This window comes from Merops nubicus, unplaced genomic scaffold (genome assembly GCF_000691845.1).
Source record: "Merops nubicus isolate BGI_N331 unplaced genomic scaffold, ASM69184v1 scaffold7226, whole genome shotgun sequence".
Classification (NCBI taxonomy): domain Eukaryota; kingdom Metazoa; phylum Chordata; class Aves; order Coraciiformes; family Meropidae; genus Merops; species Merops nubicus.
The window spans coordinates 20,013-39,566 of NW_008616874.1; the positions used below are offsets into that span (position 1 = coordinate 20,013).

The window sequence follows — 19,554 nt, forward strand, 5'->3', positions numbered from 1 at the left end:
TCCCCGGGGAGCCCCGGAGCCGCAGTGCAGGAGGTGAGAGCTGCTGACTGCTGTGTGGAGCCAGTGCTGCCTCCAGACCACACAGCAGCTTTAACCTTTGGGCCTGTGGCCAACCTCCCAGCCCTGCTCTTCCCCTAATGAATAATTTAGCTGTGTTCTCTTTTAAAGCAATGAAGGATTGGGCTGCAAATCCTCTGGAAGCAGATGAGTCGACTCCTCGGCGCTGCAGATAAAGACATTAGGTTGACAAAAAATGTTTATTTCAGTGATAGCATCCAAGAGAGTTAAATTTGAGATCATGACTAGGTGGAACACTAGGTGGAGGGGGTGTGGAGAGGGAGAATGAGGCTTGTGCTGTAGTGGAAAAGGAAAATCTTACCTATGACTCTAAGCTCTGCACTGGAATAGATGACGCCGTGTTTATTTTCAGCTATGCATTGGTATCTGCCAGAATCTGTCAGATTTAGATTTGATATTGTAAGTGCACCGTTTTCAATTTGGATCCTTCCCTGAATATTAAGAAAAATATCTTTATTGATGATACATTTCCTGTGAAAAATTTAAAATAAGTAAGAACTATAAAGAGGACAGCAGAAATACAATGAACGGGGTAAATGCAACAGCATCATCATGAGAGCAGTTTGAAAATAAGTGACACGACCACATCATGGCATGGCAAAAATGATGAAACAAGGAGACTTGGCAACACTGTGCCTGGAATAGATTATTCAACCTCACTCAGTTTCACCAGAGGCTTTGCAATCTCAAATACCCTCATATTTCGCCAGAAATATTGACAAAACCATACTAGCCACCTCACCACAGACCAGAGTAGCCAAACTCTACAGATGGCACTGGCATTTTGTACTGTTTAGAGATTTCACATGTGCCATTTGCTAATGAGCTCTCAGTAGTACTATGCAGCAAAAATTCCACAGTCATTAAAGAGAAGACACATATTTAAGTGCCTTACAGCCGACAAAGCTATTGATGTATAGGGAACTTCTCACCATGCTTATTCTTGGAAAGCCATATGATTTATGATAAAAAGTGACTAAATTCAGGAAGGAGTTGCAGGAACTGGTAAGAAAAGAAACCAGTGACAAGACAAAACCAAAGGAGCTTCTCCCTTGGGGAAGAGCAGAGAAACAGTAATGGACAAAAGAACAAACCATCTGCTCAATAACATTTTCTGTTGGGTTTATTTTTGATCTAGACATGGTTTACCAGGCCTAATCCTATATCTGTCTAGATGCTCTTGACCAACTTAGGAAAACCAGTATCTAAGTACTTCTCTTGACTTAATGGACTATTGTGTATTCCCACACTTGCATGAAGTATTGTTAATTTTACACAGCATCACGTTTTCAAGTGAGAATGTTACCTCTATTGCCAGCTGGTCTCCATCCTTCAGCCACCTGTATGATGGTTTGGGCTTCCCACTTGCTCTGCAATCCCAGTACAAGGTGTCCTCCACAGCAACTTCAATGTCTTTTATTGTCTGGAGCCAGTGAGGTTTTGCTGTGGATGAAACACACACCAAAGACTCTAGCAAGTCATTGTTCCCTGGGAGAATCAAAGGATTAATGTGCACAGGACTCATCAGTTTTCTGCCTAGACTGGTTTGTACCAACAGAGGTTCCCCCTGATTCTGCTGCAGGTCACCTAATGAAACAAATTACTCACTGTTTCTTTTACACATTTTTATTACAAGCAGTAAACTAAGAGAAAATGGAGATGACAGATCGCTAAAGCTGAGCTAGTGAAAGTGATATTAAAGTCATTAATGATTAAGCAACACAAGTCTGAAATTGAGCTAAATGTAAGATAAATTAGTGGTGATATTGGAATGGAATAGTTGATGTAACGAAATCATGAAATTAATACTGGAGAGAATCCTTTAAATCCTTGAAAAAATGTAATGGTATGCAAGCCTTAGCCCTAAATACCATTTAAATTGTTTTCTAATGCTAGTCTAATGCTTAACTGGATGAATAGATGGATACAGGAGTGGTTTTGAAAGCATTAGTCTGGGTGATGCAAACCAGAATATGTCCTGAAGGAAGTCTGTAAAATTCACTCATTTTTACAGAAAATTCTGATGTATTAAAACCATATATCCTTCAGAATTACATAAAATACAATTAAAACTGTGAAGACTGAGTCTGTTACAGCTTTTACAGGCTAAAACCCCCCAAAGCTCACTTGGCAAATAAACATCACTGCATGAAAGACAACAGTAGTTTATTCCTCCAGTGCTACTTCACACAAGGTAGCTAATTCCTGTGAATTTTCTTTGATTTTATTCAATTTACTAGAAAATTTACCATCTTAATATATGCTAGTTCTCCAAGAAAAGATAAATTCTGGGCATTGCATATGGAGAAAACATAAAGAGTAGGATGCAACTTGGTTGCAAATACATAGCTAAGGGCAAACAAATTTTCCAGAGTCAATCTGATTATCTTAAAGATTTTCATAAATTGGTAATTTAGGAAAATCTGATAATACCCTCATATCAAAACAACCAAAAAAACCAAAGTTCCTGGTGACACAGGAGGATATTATTTAATAGATGAATTTTAGAAGCACAGAAGGTCAGATTAATTCCCACTGAACTTCCTACTGCAATGGAGTTCCACCAGCAATTAATTCCAGCCAGGGAAAGGAACAACTTGCCCCTGGCCACAAGGAAGAGAGCTGAACCCCTTCCAGTGCCACAGGCACAAGACCAACAGATCAACACTTCCATGAAGGTTGGTATTAATTTCATTTTAAAAAAAATCATTCTTTTCTAGCATGAGAGCTGAGAGCTGAACCCCTTCCAGTGCCACAAGCACAAGACCAGCAGATCAACACTTCCATGAAGGTTGGTATTCATTTCATTTTAAAAAAATCATTCTTTTCTAGCATACAAATTTTCTCTCCATCAGATATTCTGCAATGCAGGGATAAGATCTCAACGTGACCACTAATACTATTTATGATTTACATTTACATACTTAGGGTTAAATTCCACAAAAGAACTTATAAAATGTGTTCATTGAGATATAAACTTAGGAGATTTGGCATTCAATCAAGATTTGCTGACAGTGAAACCCTTTGTTATTTCTTTTATTTTGCACATCCCTTATACATCCCCTGAGGATTAACACCTTTCACCAATTTGGGAATGATGTATTTTTTTACCCTTTCTTTATCAAGGTCAGCTCTAAAAGACAAAAGAACCTGATCTTTGTGTCAGAAAAATGTACTGTCTTACTGATAGGAATTTTGGTTACATCTTGAAAGTTAATGTTATAACACTGGAGTTGAAGAAAGAGCCACTGCTTGATCCCACATTGCCATCTGCCCTGTTTGCCCCACATGTGTCAAGGGGATGAGAGCTCAGGACCCATGTCAGGATGCTTCCTGCTCTTTGCACACCTAAATATTTATGCAACAAACAACAGGGCTTGAATTATTGATGGATCCATACATGTGCAATATTTCACATCTGCTGCCCATCCCCACTTGAAAGTAGGTTACATATAGTCTGTTTTCAAGATCTTGGATTCAATTCCATTAATAAGAAAAATATTGTCTACAGCATAAATCTTCGTTTTAGGATTCTACATGTCAGACAGTCTCCACAGAAGGGTCTCCAAGGTAGAGATGATAAACTGTGTCTTTTTGGAAAGCATGGGAGCAAGACTCCTCAAACCAGCAATGAACAGAACAGGGCTTCCTGAGCCACCCTGTGAGTAATTTATGGTGCTTGCTCATTCACAAGACAGCATCAATGTAGACTTTTGTGATTCTCTTGAGGAAGGCTCTTTTTCTTCCTTTCAAATTACTGATGAAGGAGTTCAGCAGAAAGACAAATACCCTTTTCAATCTGCCACATCTCAAAGTCTTTAGAGAAGGCTGTAAAACTATTACAATTTTCTTTGAAAAAGAACAATCCAACTAAGCAGTTCAAAATCGAAAAGGGAGCTGAAGAGGTGCAATTCCAGCTGGGAATATTCCACTGAAGACTCCAAATTTTGGCCAAGGTAAAGATGTCCTCATTGGAGCAGCTGAGGGAAGTTCAGACAGGTGGTCCTGTATTAGTAGATCTACATATCCTCTCAAGACATATGACTTTCCAAGCCCAGCACTGCCCTTTTTATTGAGCTCTGCTTGGCTGTACCTAAATTTAGAATACGCAGCTTCACAGATATTGAGGTCTAGTCCCTGTTAGGCAAACGTTACCTGCTTAGAATACCTGGTTCCACCACCACTGCCAAATCTGTGCTCCTGAAGGAACACTGATGACTTGGTAACAAAGCCTCATTCTCTCATGGACCTGCTGCAGTGGCTTGGTGTTTAACTGAGCTCTTTCCTGAGGAGACACCTCTCCTTTCTCCTTAAGCAAGGAACCAGCAACATATTTTCACTCAGATGTAATCCAGGTTGAGAGGCTAGAAGTTCATTTTAATGGAGTTTGCAGTGCAGGGTTTGAGGCTGACAGAAATCCATATTGTGTGATAATATTCACAATTCTTAGGAACTTGCAGCATGATCTTGGTGAAAAATTCGTATAAAGTTCCCTCAGGATGAAGTTGCAGGCAACTGGCTTTCTAAAGAAGGTTAGCTGTCAGCCTCATGGCTCGTCTCTTGGAAAAGCACGAGTCAGTGTTTTGCATTAGTTTCATAAAATTTTCTTTGGAACACTCCTTTTAATTCTGTGAGCCATAGGAACAGCATGAAGGCAAGGCAGAGCTTCAGGCTCATGACTTCTGTGTTGGTACCATCATTTCCCAGGGAGTACTGAGGGCTGCCATACCCTGGAGGCAGAAGACTACAAGAAGCTCTTCCAGAACAGTCCCTAATTGGGGTTTGCACATAAGATACAGGCTGCTTATAAAGAATATCTTTACTTTGAAATTTACAGGATGAAAGCTGGGCTGGAAATGTCCCTTGAGAATACTTTCGGATAGCTCAGCAGTTGGGCAACAAATCAGAGTCAAAAGGAACCTTCCATAGTTCAAGAGGAAGCACCTATGAAGTACACTGAGGAAAAAAAACACCAACCAGAAAATGTGACCTTCATTTTTCTAGGTAGCATATCTGAAAGTCAGGCTATGACACATTGATGCCTACAGCAGTGATGAACCTTATTTTACCTCAAACCTCCAAGTGACTTGAGCATGAGTAACTTCTTTTCTGACAAAACAACTGGGCTGGGAGAAGCATCTTGCACATCTCTGAAGATGTCCATTACCTGACTTCCACTCAAAAATTATTTAGTCCTTTTAGTTTTGTAGTTAATGTTTTGAAGACATCTTCATAAACAAGACAGAGTTGGGCTATCAGAAAAAATCTTTACAGAGTGAGGCTCTTCCACAGACATGAATAATGTTTCAGTATCATTTTGGAGCTGTTTTACTATTAAAATAATTAACAAAATATAAAAGTATGTATTGAAAAAACCCATGGAAAGTCCGTGTACTACTGGAGAGTTTGTCTTTGCTATCACAGTCCATCACTTTTGAGCAAAAGAACAGCAGCAGAATATTTTCTCCCTGTTAAACATTTTCCCTTGGCACTGTCAAGCATGAGTTCCATTAAATGAGCATGCACTAATTAAGAATATATTTTCAATTATACTTTAAATTATTTTTTTTTCACGTATCTCTACCATGTTCCATGTTTAATTGCATCTTAAAATAGAGAAGTGTAATTGTTTCATCTCTTCTCATTCTTCCATGCCATGAAATATCTCTGAGAATTTTTTCTTCTTCTGTTACCTCCTTGTGGAAGGGGCTGACAGCAATGAAAAACAAACACACTCCTAAGATGAAAGCATATTATTTATATATTCAGGTTTTATATTAAATCACAGTTAGATAATCCTGTCCTATTTTTAGCACATTCTGATCTCCCCTAAGGAGAAAACTGGCATTAAACAAATGTTGGAACTGTACAAATGACAATAAAGTGAACATATGATATCAGCTCTTCCTTGATAAAATTCTTCATGAGAAAAAAGGAAGATTAATAGTCTGTTGATAATGTTATGAAAGAACCCAGAGTATCTGTTTTACAATACCTATTTTAATTATTGACTTCAATTGTGGGTTCAGAGCTATATTTAAAAACCACAGGAAGTTAGAAAAAAAAAGAACTATTTTATTTTTCATGAACAGAGTTACAGATGTGCACAGAATTTCTAAACATACTGATAAGCATTCCTGAGAAAATGATTATGGACATGATTTAAGATGAGCCCCTGTTCAAGTGCTTTGTGGTTTCAAAAGTTTAATTCATTATTGGAAGAAGAGGCAGGATAGCACAGAAGACATAAATGGTTTTTTTGTTTAATTGAACAATTTATGCACTGAAAACCCCAATTTTCAGATTTCAAACTTTACAGTCTCAGCTCACAGAACAAATAATGAGAATAACAATGTTTCACTTTAGAGCAGAGCAATGAAATGTTTCAATCTTTTGTTTGGAAATAGCTTCATGTTTCATTTACAAACAATATTTAAAAACCTGCAAAGAAAGGAAAATCTTCTGTTTTTCAGTCACATGGAAAATTTTTGCCTATTTTTTTCCCCTGAAGACTTATTTTTCATATTATTTCACTGTGACAACTTGGAAAATGAAATTTTTTATACTCTTTTTCAGGTAAGCTTTCTTCTTTTGAGGAGAGGAAAATTAATGTTTTCACTGTTGAAATAAAACAGAATTTGTCCATTGTAATGTGTATTTTTTTTCTATATATAATTAGCAGACATGTCTTATACTTCTACCAGTAAGATGCTTTAACAGCATCCCACGTGCACTAACATTACCATGCAGATTTGAGTCATCTTTGCCAGAATTGGTACTTTGTGGCAGATGGATGCTTTTTATTCTAAGTCTCTGGTATATTTCATTAATTGCCCCAAACCTCATCTGTTTTTAGAACATCTTTAAATATCAATCTTTTCTCGGAAGACTGAGTGGTACATGGTTAGGATTCTTTACCAGCCAGATTTCTGAAGGTTTGGTATCAGATGCAGTGGCAAGCCATCAGAAGAGACTATCTTCAGGTATAGAACATTATTGATTCACACACAGAAGGAAAATCCTTCAAATTATCCAAAAGGGTCCAAATGCTACTACCCTGAACATAGATGTGTTTGCATTTTATTTGCAACAACAAAGCAAGTGCCAAAATAAGGAAGATTACTTCACTTAATTCTGCAGAATGAGTTTCATTAAGCAGAACAATTACAATGAAAACAGTTGGGGTGCCATTAATGCCATTACAGGTCTCATTATTCTTTTTAGTCTAAACATCCATATTAGGGATGAATCTAATAGAGGCAGACATTTATATTGGAATATGAACTCTCTTTGAGGGTTCAAATGCCTTTCTGGAGTTGTAATGAAAATGTTCACACTGATTCACTTGTCACAAAACCACAACTCACTTGTTCTTATTGATTAGCAACTTCCATTGCTTCAGCTCTGAGTCCTTTAATGAGCAAAATAAAACTTGGGAAGCAGGTCAAGTATCACAAACCTCAAGGCTGCCCAGGGTTGTAATTACGTTACAAGAGCTAATGAACAAATCTACTCTATTTAATATGTAGTTTACCCTGATGGGTCTTACAACTGCCCTGATTTAAAACTGGAGTGGGAACACTGAGCCAAACTGATATACAAACCACAATGAGTTTGAAACTTTCAGGTAGTGAAAAAAGTCACTTTATAAAATCAAATGGATAGTTACAAGTTTGGAGAGACCTTATTGTGGCCCTTCAGTACTTAAAGGAGGCCACAAAAAAGATGAGGACAATCTTTTCATCAGGGCCTGTTGCAACACAAGGGGTGATGGTTTTACACCAAAAGAGGGGAGATTTGGACTACATAGAAGGAAGAGATTTTTTACACTGAGGGTGCTGACACCAGGTTTCCCAGAGAGGTGGTTGAAGCCTCATCCCTGGAGACATTCCAGGTCAGAGTGGAAAGGGCTCTGAGCAATCTGATCTGGTTGATGATGTCCCTGCTCACTGTAGGGAGGCTGGACTGGCTTACCTTTAAAGGTCCTTTCCAACCTAAACCATTGCATTATTCTGTGAGTGAGAGATGACACTGGCAGATGAAGCACTTTAGACCTTTTGCCCTGTGTTTCTCACAGGATTTCTCAAAAAGTCATAACCACAACTAGTATGTGGAAAATTCAGGTTGTTCAGTGTCCCCTGCCCACCTAACCTTGAACATTCCCAGTGACAGCACATAGATTCAGTGTAACTATTCATATGGAGGCTGTAGGGAGGAAAAGTCTCTTTTCCTTCCTCCTTAAAAAAATCAGCTGTGCCTTAAATTAATCACCATTGAGTAAAATCTACATTGCAGCATTTTCTGTGTTCTACTAAACAGCAGCTTCCCATACAGAATAAATGGAAAGAACATTTGTCTGAAGTTGCACTGTAGCTATGCTTTGTGCTCTTCTACACAGCACTAAAAAAACCCCTTTGTTCAAACACACGAGGAATACAATTCCAAGTCACAGTCTGAAACACTCTTTAAATTGCCATTTACCTAAAGAAAATTATATTTCCTCAGATCTAGCTTTAACAAAAATTGTCAATTACCACTTTGCTGCAGATGACTCCAGGTTTCAAACACCACCAATGTGCTTTGCTGATTCTCATTTCACTCTATAGCCTTAAATGCACTAGAGACTCTGCCTGTTTCCAGCTATTAAATTTCATATTATTTCATTTCCTATGCTGGATTATATTCTCTCATTTATTTACTCATTTAAAATAAAATTGGTCGTTTTGAAAGCAAAGGATTGACAATATCCATCAGTACTCTTTTCCTAAAGTAATATAAAATTTGTATTTCCTGTAAATGTGAGGCCTAAATGATCCCCCAAATATATCCAACTGCCTGAAAATCTAAGGTTTCACCAATGGACCAGTAAGAAATGCTTAAAAAAAGTCTTTCCATCACAGAAATATAAGCACAAGCACTTTCTACACTACTCCAAGCACCCCTTTTGAGCTTGGACATTTATTACAAGTGTTATGCAAAAACCTGGTGCAGAAGTTCTTATTCTTTATGAGTAGTTAAGATGCCATGGATTTTAAAGCACAAATGCTTGATGGTATTACAGAAGCTATAAACCCAAAAGTACCCTGGAATAGTCTATATTTCATGTGGAAAGAAGGGTGGGAATGAAGGAGAAGGAAAGTTTCCTACCATAATAAGTGAGTCGTCCTCTTGCAATGTTTTTTCCTCTTGAGTTTTCAGTAATACATTCATACAGTCCTGCATCCTCCTGCTGGAAATTAGGTATTTCAATCATGCCATTGGATTTCCTCAGTTTTATTTTACTTGGAAATGGCAGACCATCTGTTCTTCTCCAGTTAATCTGAGGCACAGGGCTAAAAAGAAAATAATGGGATTTTAAACAGCTTTAGTTAAAGTACCTGACTGTAAAGTTAGAAACTTAAAACTAATACACAGTAAAACTCAGAAGTAGCTAAAATCTTAGAAGTGACACAGATGATCAGGCACTATGGCCACTGGTTTGCCAGGATTCTTCTGTTTCATTATGGTACCAAATTTTTCATGAATATCCCTGTGAATGAACAATTGTAAATTTTGCTGTAAATCAACTCTGGCTTCCCCTGAAGACAGGTGAGATTTACCACTGACTTCCATGGAAGGAGAATCAAAGCAAGTCTTTTGAAATCCCAGTCTACAACTGCCACTCATTCTCTGATTTTAAACTTCCACTCACCTAGCTGGGGAAGCAAAGCAATAGCATGTGATTAAGTTATCAATCTGGTGCTTAAAATTATGAACATCTGACAAAGCTGTCTGCAAATAAACCACAAAGTGGTAAGTAAATACATTTACAGAAACATAAATGCATTCTCAGACCATTTGTGAAAGAGAAAAGATATCAATTGTGTGTGAAATATTCAGGAGAGGAACGCATTTTAGTCTTTATTTCAGCTATAAAGGAAGAACAATATTATGAAAGCATCAAGTTCATTTAACAGTAAAATTCAGACAATTCTCACAGCCTTCAACATTTCCTTCTACATAGAAAAAGCAGAGCTAGGTCAAAGCATATGTGCAAAACTGCACTGATCTTATTCAAGATGAATTGAAACGTGTTGCCAACATATACATTTTAATTCTAAACAACATCCAAAATTATTCCAATACTCTTTGCCCGTTTATTCCAAGGCAGCAATTGTGACAATCAAAATAGTCCTTAGAAAACACTGTCAAAACAACTGCCAGAACTCCACGTTTCTTCTGCAGATGAACCCTAAAATGTGCTTCAGCTTTCAGTATGGGGGAAGTTGAACACTTACTTCCCTAGTGCAAAGCATTCTAGCTTCACAGTTGAGCCTTTAGCTGCAGGAAGTGTCTCAGGAAACTGAACTTCTATTTTGGGTTCATATTCTCCCATCACACCTACATGAGACAAGGGGAAAAAAGAGCTATTTTTAGTTTTTAAAGCCTTTTTTCTCTCTTTAGTGTTACATCACGTTAAATGCAAAATCAAGTTTATTTCTCCTGGGTGGAAGCATAGAGACCCACCAGGGAAATCACTGGTGGACTTAGGAGAGGAAGAGGAGCATGCAATATAAAATAATTTATCTTCTTATGAAGCAATCAATATTCTAAGAATGCACAAGAGGTTGTCTGGTAAGACACAAAACCATTCACTGAAGACTAGAGGTGTTCATGGTTCATTCATGGTTCAGTCATGGTGCCAAGGGCCATCCTACCATCCGTGCGCAGCACCAGAGGAGTTGGTGACCCCAGGACTTGGCTCTTGGTCACAGTGCTGGTCACCACACAGGTGTAGTTGCCCACATCTGATGGCTCCACCTTGGCTATGTAGAGGTGCCCAGTCTCTTGGGACACGAACCGCCGGCTATCCTCTTGCACAAACGACGGATACTCGTTGAAGATCCAAGCAAACGACAACTCTAGTTGGTAAAAAAAAAAGAAATAAAGATGTTCAGTGGAGTTTTTCACATTTTTCACACATTTTTCTTCAAAGATCAGTTTATTTTAGTGCTGTATTTTACAATATTGGATTATATACAATACTATATTATGTAACAATCAGGACCAGAGAGCCAATGACTGAGAAAAAGAAACTTGAAAAAGTACCAGACAGTAGAAAAAAAATATATAAAAGGCAAAACAAACCATTTTGTTTTCACCAAATATCTCCTCCAGCAGAAGAAAAAGGTGAAAGGAATTCAAAGTGGTTTACAGAAGGATAATTTTTTTAATCTTCTTTTCCTGAAGACTTAATAAGCACAGAAATAGGAACAGACAGCAAAAGTAAGAACAAACTTTGCTAAAATAGAAAGAATGTTCATTTAGTAGCTAAAATGCATTTGGCATTGGACTCACCACACACTCAAACTAATTTTTTTTTCCCATAAAAATCCATAAAACTCTACAAAAAAAAATCTCTAGATGGTATGGCAAAGTAGCCCCCAATCATCCATAACAGTCATTTGAGAGGAAAATCACACTTCAAAAGATAAACTAAGAGATTTGGCAAAAGTTGCATTAGAATTTGTGGTTTTTTTTTCTGAACAGCACTCTGAGCTCTGCGTGCCAATTTTAATTGGCAAGAGCCCCTTCCTGTGTGAGGCCGTGTGCTTGTCTCCTTGATATCCTACAGAATCAAAGGAAATTAATTTTTAATAGTTTTCCAGGCAAGAAATGATTTTTCACCCAAATTCTGCTCAGCTGAAAGTTTATTAAAAAGATTCCTGCTTCTGCAAGTGCTAATGAGAGATGGTGATAGCTTGACTGACCTGCCTTCATGTTCAGATGTCTTGTAGCATTGGCACTGCCTCTACAAAACAGAGATCATCCCCTTTTGCACAGATTTAATTTGGGAGTGCATAAATTTGGATGCAGTCATGAAATGGAGAGGAGAGACTTTCATAACCCTTGCAGTTGGGCAGGAATATGCCCCAGGAAAGCACTGAGCCAATGGGGCCATTTAATACAAGGAATGATTGTGCAGATGAAAAAAAAAAAATCCAGTAAATGAAATGAGTAAAATATTTATGGATTGGCTAATGCAAAAAGGGTATCAAATGAAATGGGTTATCATAATTACATTTACAGCAACATTTAAACACCTTTCATCAACATAACTTTGCAGGAGCAGTGTGTGTGAGCAATTAAATCTTAGGACTTTTCTCAAGAGTTAAACTTTTGTCATAGTTGGAAATATTGATTGCTGAAAACAGCCATCCACTCTTTTGGACTTGCAGGGTGTCTCCTCAGGTGAAACAATGACTTCCACTACAAGTTCCTTCCCAAATAACAAGAGAGGTGCATTTAATTCATGATAAGGAAGACCAGCAAGGATTTGCCAAGAAAAGGTAAGGCAGTTAGTGCAGTGGGAAGTAAAACCCTATCATCTAGCTTGACTTCAGGAACACCTTTGAGATGTGCCACAGGAGTTTCATAAAAAGCCACAGAATAGCCATACAGTCAAAAAAAACCCTAAAAGTACAGCTATTCTCCCATCCTACAACACAAATACCAAGGTAGAGGTGTCAATGGCTTGCTGCTGAATAGAGAGGGCTTGTTGAGGGCTCCTTGTGCAGGAGGGAGGTGGCATCTCTGCACCATTACCATTCTGGCTGTGGTACTCAGTATCCATCAGCCCCTTCAAAGAGAATAAATTAAATAAAAAAGAATTTTTAAAAAGGAAACCAAGACCTGAAGGGTTTTGAAGGGGATTATGAAGTCTTTGGGAGCAAAGATTGTATGGTCTTGCTAAATGGGAAAGCCCAAAAAATAAATAATTCCATTTCTACAGAGCAGCAGGATGGAGAGAGTGATGACAAGGCTGGATGGAGAGAGTGATGACAAGGCTGAGGGACAGGCTGTAGACCAAATTAAGTATCAAGTCAGGAACTGTAGGAAAAAAAAATAAATAATCTGAATTTTCAGCACTCCATCAAACTCAGACATCCAGAAGACACAGAAGTGTGTGAAGCCAGGCTTTATTGGTGCTGGTATTTATTGAGCTACTTGTTTTCCTTAGCTCAAAATTGTCTTTTTTTTTTTTTTTTTTTTTTTTTAAACAATAAAATAATAGGGGAAAAAAACACATTATTCAAAACATTCAAAGGGGACGGACAGATCTGGATACGCAGGAGGAAAATAAGCAGCTTGATTTCATTCCTATTCTATTGGGTTAAGTCAAGAGTAAACTCATTGAAATTGGTCATTATGATTATGAAAGTGTATTCCAGTTTAATTGGATCCCACAATAGCCTATGAATAAGCACTCCTGGAAACCTAATTTCCCATTCAACATATATTTTCATCGACTCTTTTAAAAAAGGAGCAGGGTGTTTATTTACCACTGCCCCACAGCTAATATCTCATTTTATATTTATTGTACTTTACAAAATCATATTCTTATTTTTTTAAAAAAAATAATAAAATTCATATTAAACAACTTGTTGGGTGATTTATTATGTTTACACTATTTGCCTGTTGCTGATCCTAGGGCCCCTCAAGGGACAAAAACTCACTCCCCTCCTGTCAATTACAAGTTTTCAGTTGATTTTCTGTTATAAATGGAAGTAATATGTCTCTCCTGGGCTTCCTTGGAGATCTGAGCCTTTGCTTTCCAAAGCATTTTTTCCTCATTTTGTGCCCATACATGGAGAAGGTATTGGAAATTACAGTTATTACTCAATTTTTATATGTTTACTACATTTTGGTTGGCGGCTTCTCTTTATTTTGCATTATTTGATTATTATTTACTGTGTGATCTACAAGCCCCAGCCCGCCGAGCGTGCTCATATTATTCTAGGTGTTTTGTGCAACTAAGTGTGCAATGACAAATTGCTTTTAAGGACAATTCATAAAGTTTATTTTAACCAATAAACGGACAAATCCTGAAAAGAAATGAAGATACTTGATTTTGAGTGCATCAAGCTGACTGAACAACAGAGGGTTTATGTTTCCTTTTTTTAAAGAAGTTTCATGTCAATCACCACTACCCAATTCTCTACGATTTCATAGAGTTCCCCAGTTCAGATTTTACAACATCATATAATGGAGATAAAAAGGGAAGATGGTATTTGCTGTCTTCAGCTGGCACTCAGCCTAACCCACAGGACAGTATATGGCTTTTAGAAAAACTCTTTGCATGAAAGTAATCAGAGAAAATTTAGCAATGACAGAAATTGCAATTAAAGACGTGGAAATGTGAAACAACCAGCTATTTTGAATTATCTACCTTAGAGTTAAAAGCAATGGAAGAGTAACACTGCTTTTGAGAGGATAATGACAGATTCTATAATTAAGGAAGAAACCAATTAGTCCATCATTTGGCCCAGTTTCAGCTCAAACTGTGATGAAATGAGAGAAAATGCAGAAAAGCTTCATGCTTTGTGGCTGAACATCACTCAGGAAGGAGTGAGCTCTTATGGCACAGACAGGAGCTGGTTTTGTGGGGCAGTCCCACACAGCAAAGTCACTTTGCCACCACTGCTGAGCACAGCTCTATCAGCCTCTCTGCACAGGAATCCCTAGGAAACCACAGATTATTTAAAAGTTGGCAATCCATCTGCATGAGGTCCAAGTGCATTAAACTCCCAGAGGATGCTCTTAACCTCGACGAAAAGTGTCTAGTTCACTGCAGCCTAATCCTTAGAGGATTACACTGCTGTGGTCTTAGGTCACTGCACGTGGGCATGTGAGTACCCCTCGTGGGTACAATGAATTTTATCTTACACATACCACCTTCAAACTCCTCAGTAACTATTTGATTCCACTTAGTTCACTGCCTCAAGTAGCCTGTCCCCCCTTGGCCAAGCCAGCACAACCAGCTGCCACTCTTGGTGCTTGGACTTCAAAAAAAACATTTCATACTTTATCTCTCCCATATAATGTCTTTCTTTTTTTTTTTTGGCAAACATGCAAGGTGATTTTACAGATCAAAGTCTTTTGCACTGTAAGTGTAAAACAAGGTGTTCATGTACTCCAGCATGGGATCCCCTAACACGTAGGTGAACTGGATATTCTAATGTCTTTATCATGTCTTGATGTGTTATATCATTTTGACAATGAAATAGACTTCAGAATTTTATTGGAAATAAATTGTAGATCATTTCAATGGCTTAGGGTATATTCTTGAGTGCATTAAATGCCTAGAAACTGAGAAATTGTCCTGGGGAAAAAAAAAAATCAAAACTCAAGACTATTTTTGAGAAGCATCTTGAACTGTTGGAATCCAAGTAGTAATACCATTAATAATGCAAAAGTCTTTAGCTGTTCACACAAAATGCAGTCACACTCCAGAATACATTCTATCTATAAACTGCAAGTTGGTAGTTTACCTTTTGTTGATGTTTTCTATATAAAAATAATGAAACTTAAAATAAAAACCAAAACCCAAATCTAGAATGGGGCTTGAATTGTGGCCAACAGGAGTAAGGCAAGACAATGAGTATCTGGTTAAAATAGTTGTAACATTTTCCCAACTTGGTGAAAAAGATAGTGATGTACAAATGCTTCTGGAATTCCATCCCAACTCTTTGGAATAACTCTCTTCTTTTGGTTGAAGGTATTTTTCTTTATACAAAATGTAAATTGCATGATGGGAATCTGAATCCAGCTACAAAAAGTGAAGAACATATTCTGTGAAACTCATTTTATTTCAGAGTATAATGGAAACACCCTGATTTGAAACTAATGTATACCATTAATCTTTTTGGCATATAAGTTGAATTATTTTGTAGATAAAATACAAAAGATCAATTTTCAGCATGCTGTGCAGGTAATTAGGCATGCAACTTCTGTGTATGCAATAACCCAAAACAAGGAGAGCAGTGAGAGAGACCAATGGAATATCTTGCAAATTCAATCTACATATTTAATGAGAATATTGAAACGTTTTAGCTGAAATTGCAAGGTTCCTACTCTAGGCTAAGACCTAATTTTCATTTTTAAATGGAATATGGTAAGACTCCACTCATTTTCTGATTTGGAAACGAGCTAGTGTGATGTAAAAAAAAAAGATGCAATTCCTTAAACATGGTTGCAGCCTGAATTTCCTTTTCCTCTACTGCTCTCCAACTACACCACGACCACAGGCTGGCCAAGCAGTAATCACACAAACTAGCTGGTTACCCTTGCAAAGCTCTGGTGATGCAAAAGAGCCCACTGAAGGGCTGTCCTTCTCCACATTCAACCATTTCTTGAGTTTTTCTAATTCTTTGGAAGCAGCATCAAAAGCAGAGTGCATCAGTGTCATTAACACACAGACCTTTCTAAGCTCATCCTTGGGAAACACAGATGTTCAAGACTGGCAGGTTTATTTCTTTATTAATACCACAAAAATACACTCACAGTAAGTTCATTTCCAAAGAGCACATCCAGTGGAAAAGTGCCTCAGCTGTATGGCTTTGTTGCCTGCCTGTCTCTCCCCCCTTTCTCCTGCCACACGAGAGATTTGACCATTAACTAGTGTTAAGTTCCAAACTGAACATGACCTTGTAATCTAAAACTGCTCCTTAACTGGCAGCTTAAATGTTCCTTGGTGCTCCAAAGGAAATCCAGATGCTAATGGGAGAGTCTAACAAAATGCTTTTCTACGTTTGGGTTCCAGTGCTGAATAAAAACCTGATTTTGCTGTGCCTGTAGCTGTGTGGGATGATGGATTACTTTCTCTTTATCACCTTTTTGAACTAATTGTTTCAGAGTGGCCGTGTCATTCAAACTGCACTGGCTTCGATCAAATCATTCAGACCTTGGAATTAGGCAGAAAAGAAAGAAACTGCTTTAGGAAGCAATATTTAAATACATCCCCATTAGCCATATCCATTTCAAATGACAAATTGTTCTTTTAATCAGCCCCCTAGAACTTTACATTTAATTGCTCACAGCATTTCTAACAATGCTGTTGTGCTTCCTAAGTAGTTTAAAGTATTTTAAATTGCTTCCTGTCTATAATAATTTTGAGGATAGAAAGATGATAGTTTAGTTTATTGTTCAATTAAAACACATTTGATTTCTTCTGAACGTTAAATATTAGGGGAAGAAACTAAGGGAAACTAATGGAAATACCCAAGAGTAAGTTTTCAAAGTAACATATTGAAGTTTAAAAGTGGAAATAGTAATTAGTGACAAATTTCATTTGGTATTCTTACACTCATTTAGGAAAAAGTACTTGGTAAACCCCTGTGAAAAATAAAAATTACTCTCCTCACTCTTTTTAAGAGTGTAATGATCAGCTCTGCCTGTGTGCTGGGACTGCAGCCATCTCCCTCCTGCCTCCTCCTAATCAATTATCCCATTTCCAAAGAAAACCTCAAATATTTTAGTAGGGAAGATAATAAATAGCTGGAGGAGAAAAACCCCACAGCAAAAAAAAATTAGGGATGAAAATAATCTTGGTAGAGGTCCAAACCCAGTTATTTTTCCCTATTTTCTCCTCTTTTTCCCAAGGCATACCTGGGACACCCAGGACTAGCTAATGAAAAGGCTCAACCTGAACCCTTTTTTCTTGTAGTTTGGTTCTTCCTAATCCAACCCTCCCTATTTCCACTCCCCACTTCTTCCAACAAACACCCCATCACCAAGAGGCACAGTTTCCCATTAAAAGACTCCTATGCCACATTGCAGCCTCTTTGAGTTCATTCAGGTTCAGGGAGGAGAGCTATGGAGAGCAGGCAGCAGCAGTGAAGTGCACATGCCACAGCCCTTCAAGGTCATCTGAGTGCCCAGAGACATTCTGCTGAGGAAGTTTATGCTGTTTTATTCCCACAATAGCCTGTGCTACTCTTTGCTCTCTCCCACAACAGCCTACTTTATATATGCCACTACTATACACACCTAACTCTTAGTGAATCCTTAGTGGAAACCAAATGTACTGCAGCCAGCAGGAGCTGATCCAACCCCAAGCAAAACTCCTCCTTGCCCCTAGGTGAGATTATGCCCCTCACTACACAGGCTATCAGTTCTGACATGCTCTCTCTCACCACAATAATGGGAAAAAAAAAAATAATCTAGCTTTAAAATACTGAGATTTAAAAATACTGGTTTGTTTTCTGATTTGTCTATTTGGGAATGTTGCTTTAAAAAAAATAAATATACATATATAAGAGTGATTGAAGGCTAGAATCTTCCCTTAAAACCAAAATTACAAAAAGCTGTACTATGCCCATAACCATTTTTGCAATGGGTACTCAAGATGCAGTGCAAAATTTACAAGTTAATACTACTGATTGTAGATGTTTTCAGGCTTTATGCTCTGCTGACTAGCTGGCTATGAAACTGTCCTTCATGATATAGATACACCTTCAATTAAGACTTACAAAAGGGATAGAACACTAAATATTGAAGAATTAAATCAGAAATAATATTCATATGTTTAGTGTCATTAGTGTGCATCATGAAAAAAAGGGAGTTAATCAAGAGACCTGCACAAATCTGGAGTTTCAAGCTGGAATCCTGCATCTTTTCCTACAAGTTTCTGAATCCAGTTGCACACCTCCAAGACAGCTTAAAACCATGTACTGTAAAGTAGCTGCAGCTATTGCACAAGGAAGAATACACTAATTTTAGTCTGGTTTGCTTCAGCCTGGAACACGGGGTTATCACAAGAAAAAAATGCTTTAAAAAGACTGGATTTGATAAAGTGCAGAGCAGAGAGAACATTTCTGTAGCATTGGTTTGTTACTGTGGTGAAAATAATGCTCTGTCAGATAGAAATCTTTGTAAAATCCAGCTGTGAATGTGGATTATTGTCCCTCATATGGACAAATATAAGTGTCTATTGGGTACCATTTGATTTCAAACTGTCAGCTGAAATTTGTGCAGATGATGATGATGACACCAGTAGGACTATTGCAAAATATATTTTAAAATAAAAATACCATTTCCCTTTGGCAGATTGAGAACAGCTCGAGAACACTATGGAACTATTTTTAAGGCCATTGCTTTTACAATATTCAACATACTATTCTCCTTAGAATGCATTTTTCTGCAAAAACCTCATAATGTGCCTGCTGCAAGTATGATTTATTGCTCGTGCCCAGATGAGTGCCATTCACAATCTGCAACAAAAGCAGTAAGCAGAGGTGCAAAAGCAGGATGCTTTCCACCTCCTGAAAACACACTGAGGGGCAGTAGAAAAGAAATCATATTCTGGAGTTCTATCAGTTTGGGTTTGCTTTTGTTTTAAATTTATGAAACGTTTCCAAAGCCAAACAAGTAAAATCAATTCAATTTACAGCACCCTGAAAAACAGCACGTTGATATTCAAGAGTTGCAGAAAAGAAATAATCAAAGCCTCAAAATATTCCTGGCATAGGAGATTCTTTCCATGGCACGTTATTCATGAAGCACAATTCTGCTGGAACTTGCAGGTCTCCAAATGGCAACACAAAAGCCACGAGCAAAAATCTGCAAGTCTAAATACTCATTTGCAACAGACGTGGCACTATTCACTGAAGGATTTGTCATACTAAACAGTGAGCAAGAAATTGGGATCTATTTTTC

At 37.7% G+C, this 19,554-nt stretch overlaps 1 protein-coding gene across 1 annotated transcript in view; it reads right to left on the reverse strand.

The window, feature by feature from the left end:
• Positions 1-19,554, reverse strand: part of LOC103775499 (contactin-3-like) — a gene marked incomplete at its 3' end in the record, with an annotated part of 49,579 nt that overhangs the window by 19,042 nt on the left and 10,983 nt on the right. Inside the window, exons 3-7 of the mRNA XM_008942957.1 lie at positions 10,776-10,979; positions 10,356-10,458; positions 9,226-9,410; positions 1,385-1,521; positions 380-509 (exon numbers count right to left, since the gene is read on the reverse strand). Of these exons, the coding sequence (XP_008941205.1) occupies positions 380-509; positions 1,385-1,521; positions 9,226-9,410; positions 10,356-10,458; positions 10,776-10,979 (759 nt within the window). The remainder of the gene's footprint in view (positions 1-379; positions 510-1,384; positions 1,522-9,225; positions 9,411-10,355; positions 10,459-10,775; positions 10,980-19,554) is intronic.